The sequence below is a fragment of the Arachis ipaensis genome, chromosome B10 (genome assembly GCF_000816755.2).
Source record: "Arachis ipaensis cultivar K30076 chromosome B10, Araip1.1, whole genome shotgun sequence".
Taxonomy (NCBI): domain Eukaryota; kingdom Viridiplantae; phylum Streptophyta; class Magnoliopsida; order Fabales; family Fabaceae; genus Arachis; species Arachis ipaensis.
Window position 1 is genome coordinate 3685961 of NC_029794.2, and position 2414 is coordinate 3688374.

The following is a 2414-nucleotide window of genomic DNA, read 5'->3' on the forward strand; positions in this document are numbered from 1 at the left end:
ATTAGCTATATAATGTTGGGTTATAATAATACTTTATATATATATACAGGTAAACAAGATATCATTTTAAACTTAAAGAACTTGCATGCCTTCCTTCTTAGGTTATTTTTATCTTTTAAATTTAATTTGTGTCTTATCTTGACAAAAAGACCAATCAATATCATCATGATTATTTATTTGGTCAATGATGTTGAGTTTGAGCTTAATAATTATATTGTTAAGAGAAAAATTATATATATGTATATATCTCAAAGTGTACATACATACACAGATCATTCCAGCCACATAATTGGACATGCACCAAGCTTATCAATTATATTTTATTTTCATATATTAACAGATGGTTGGTCATCATCAGAACTATATAGAGGAAAAAATATGAACCTAACAGAAGAAGAAGAAGAATAGCGGGTATTTATTCCAACATTTATACACATAGAAATTAGTACCAATAATGGCGAAAGAGAGCTGCAGATGCTCTGTGGTCCCATGTATAAATTCGGCAGCATTATTTTCACTCTCAAGGAAGCAGCAGAAGAAGAAGAAGAAGAAGCAGCTGAAGATGGAAGGTGACATAGCTAAGAAATGGAAGAAGCTGAGTGGAGAAGATCACTGGAAGGGTATCCTTGACCCTCTAGACATTGATCTTCGGCGCTACATCATACACTACGGTGAAATGGCGCAATCCACTTACGACGCTTTCATCTCTCAGAAACAATCCAAGTACGCAGGGAGCAGCAAATTCGGAAAGAAAGAATTTTTCTCCAACGTGTTTTTGGAGAATGGGAACCCCTTCAAGTATTTAGTCACCAAGTTCTTGTACGCAACCGCCGATGTGGATCTACCTGAAGCCTTCATTGTGAAGTCCTTGTCGAGGGAAGCTTGGAGCAAAGAATCGAATTGGATTGGGTACATTGCGGTGGCCACTGATGAAGGAAAAGCGGTGCTGGGAAGAAGGGACATCGTTGTTGCATGGAGAGGAACCATTCAGAGTCTAGAGTGGGTTGATGATTTGCAGTTTGCTTTGGTTCCTGCACCTAAAATTTTTGGTGACAAGAGTGATGTTAAGATTCACCAGGGTTGGTACTCTATTTACACTTCTCATGACCCTCGTTCTCCCTTCAATAAAACCAGTGCCAGAGATCAGGTAACGAAGAAATTAAATATCAAATTAGAGAAGTATTAGGTCAATAACTTTTGTGATTTGTAACCATCAAATAGTTATCAACGATAATTTTAATGGTGTGAGATTGGTGTGAAATTTTATCTAATGGCTCACTTTTCTTTACTAATGACATGTTTGGCTAGAATTTAATAAAGTTGCTGGCTCCTAAACTTTTTCATCAAATTATTCACTTGATCGACGAATATTTGAAGAGGAGTGCTAGGGCAGCAGAATTTGTGATGTGTAGCCATTAATTAGCTATCATCAATATTTTTAATGGTGTGAAATGATATCTAATGGTGTAGGATTATTCATTTTTTTTATGGTTAAATGCTGACTAAATTTCAATAAAAATGCTGACTCCTAGACTTTCTCACCTTTGAATTTAAATTTGTAGGTGCTAAGTGAGGTGAAAAGGCTAGTAGAGGAATACAAGGAGGAAGAAATAAGCATAACCGTAACGGGGCACAGCTTAGGTGGTGCAACGGCAACCCTGAGCGCATTGGACATTGTTACAAATGGATACAATAAAAACGCTTCGGTGACAGCAATTGTATTTGCATGTCCAAGAGTTGGTGACCCCAGTTTCCAGAAGCTCTTCAACAATTGCAAAGAACTAAGAACCCTTCGCATTCGAAACGAGCTAGACATTGTTCCAAACTACCCCCTTGTCGGGTATTCCGATGTTGGTGAAGAGCTGACAATTGATACGAGAAACTCTAAGTACTTAAGGAGTCCTGGGAACCCGTCTACGTGGCATAATTTGGAGGGTTACTTGCATGGAGTGGCAGGAACTCATGGCAAAGGAGCCTTTAAACTTGAGGTTAAGCGTGACATTGCGCTTGTCAATAAGAGTGTGGATGGTCTTAAAGATGAGTACCTTGTTCCTCCTTCATGGCGGGTTCAGAACAATAAGGGTATGGTTCAACAATCTGACGGTTCATGGCTGCTTATGGATCGTGAGCATGATGACTTTTGATCATGTATTTCTGCTACTTTTTCATGTCTCTCTCCGATATGCAAATAAAATACCACAAGTGTTAGAACTTGGTAACTTTTGTGATTTGTAGTCGTTAAGTAATCATTAATAATGTTTTTAATGGTGTGAAATTTTATTTAATGGTGTAAAATTACTTATTTTCTTTAAATAGTTACATGATAGCCGGAATTTAATAAAGTTACCAGGCACCGAATTCGATGGTCCCATAACAAAACATATTTTTAAATTTTTTTTAATATCTGCTAAATA

The 2414-nt window shown here is 37.0% G+C and overlaps 1 protein-coding gene across 2 annotated transcripts in view; it reads left to right on the plus strand.

Annotated features, from left to right (window-relative positions):
- Positions 1-2280, plus strand: part of LOC107621655 (phospholipase A1-IIgamma) — a 3736-nt gene extending 1456 nt beyond the window's left edge. Inside the window, exons 2-3 of one of the 2 annotated variants that reach the window (XM_016323682.2) lie at positions 341-1147; positions 1563-2280. In XM_016323682.2, coding sequence (XP_016179168.1) covers positions 455-1147; positions 1563-2144 — 1275 coding nt within the window. In that variant the 5' untranslated portion in view covers positions 341-454 and the 3' untranslated portion in view covers positions 2145-2280. Of the gene's footprint in view, positions 1-241; positions 1148-1562 lie in introns of those variants that run through there. The other variant, XM_016323683.2, reaches the window with a different exon arrangement.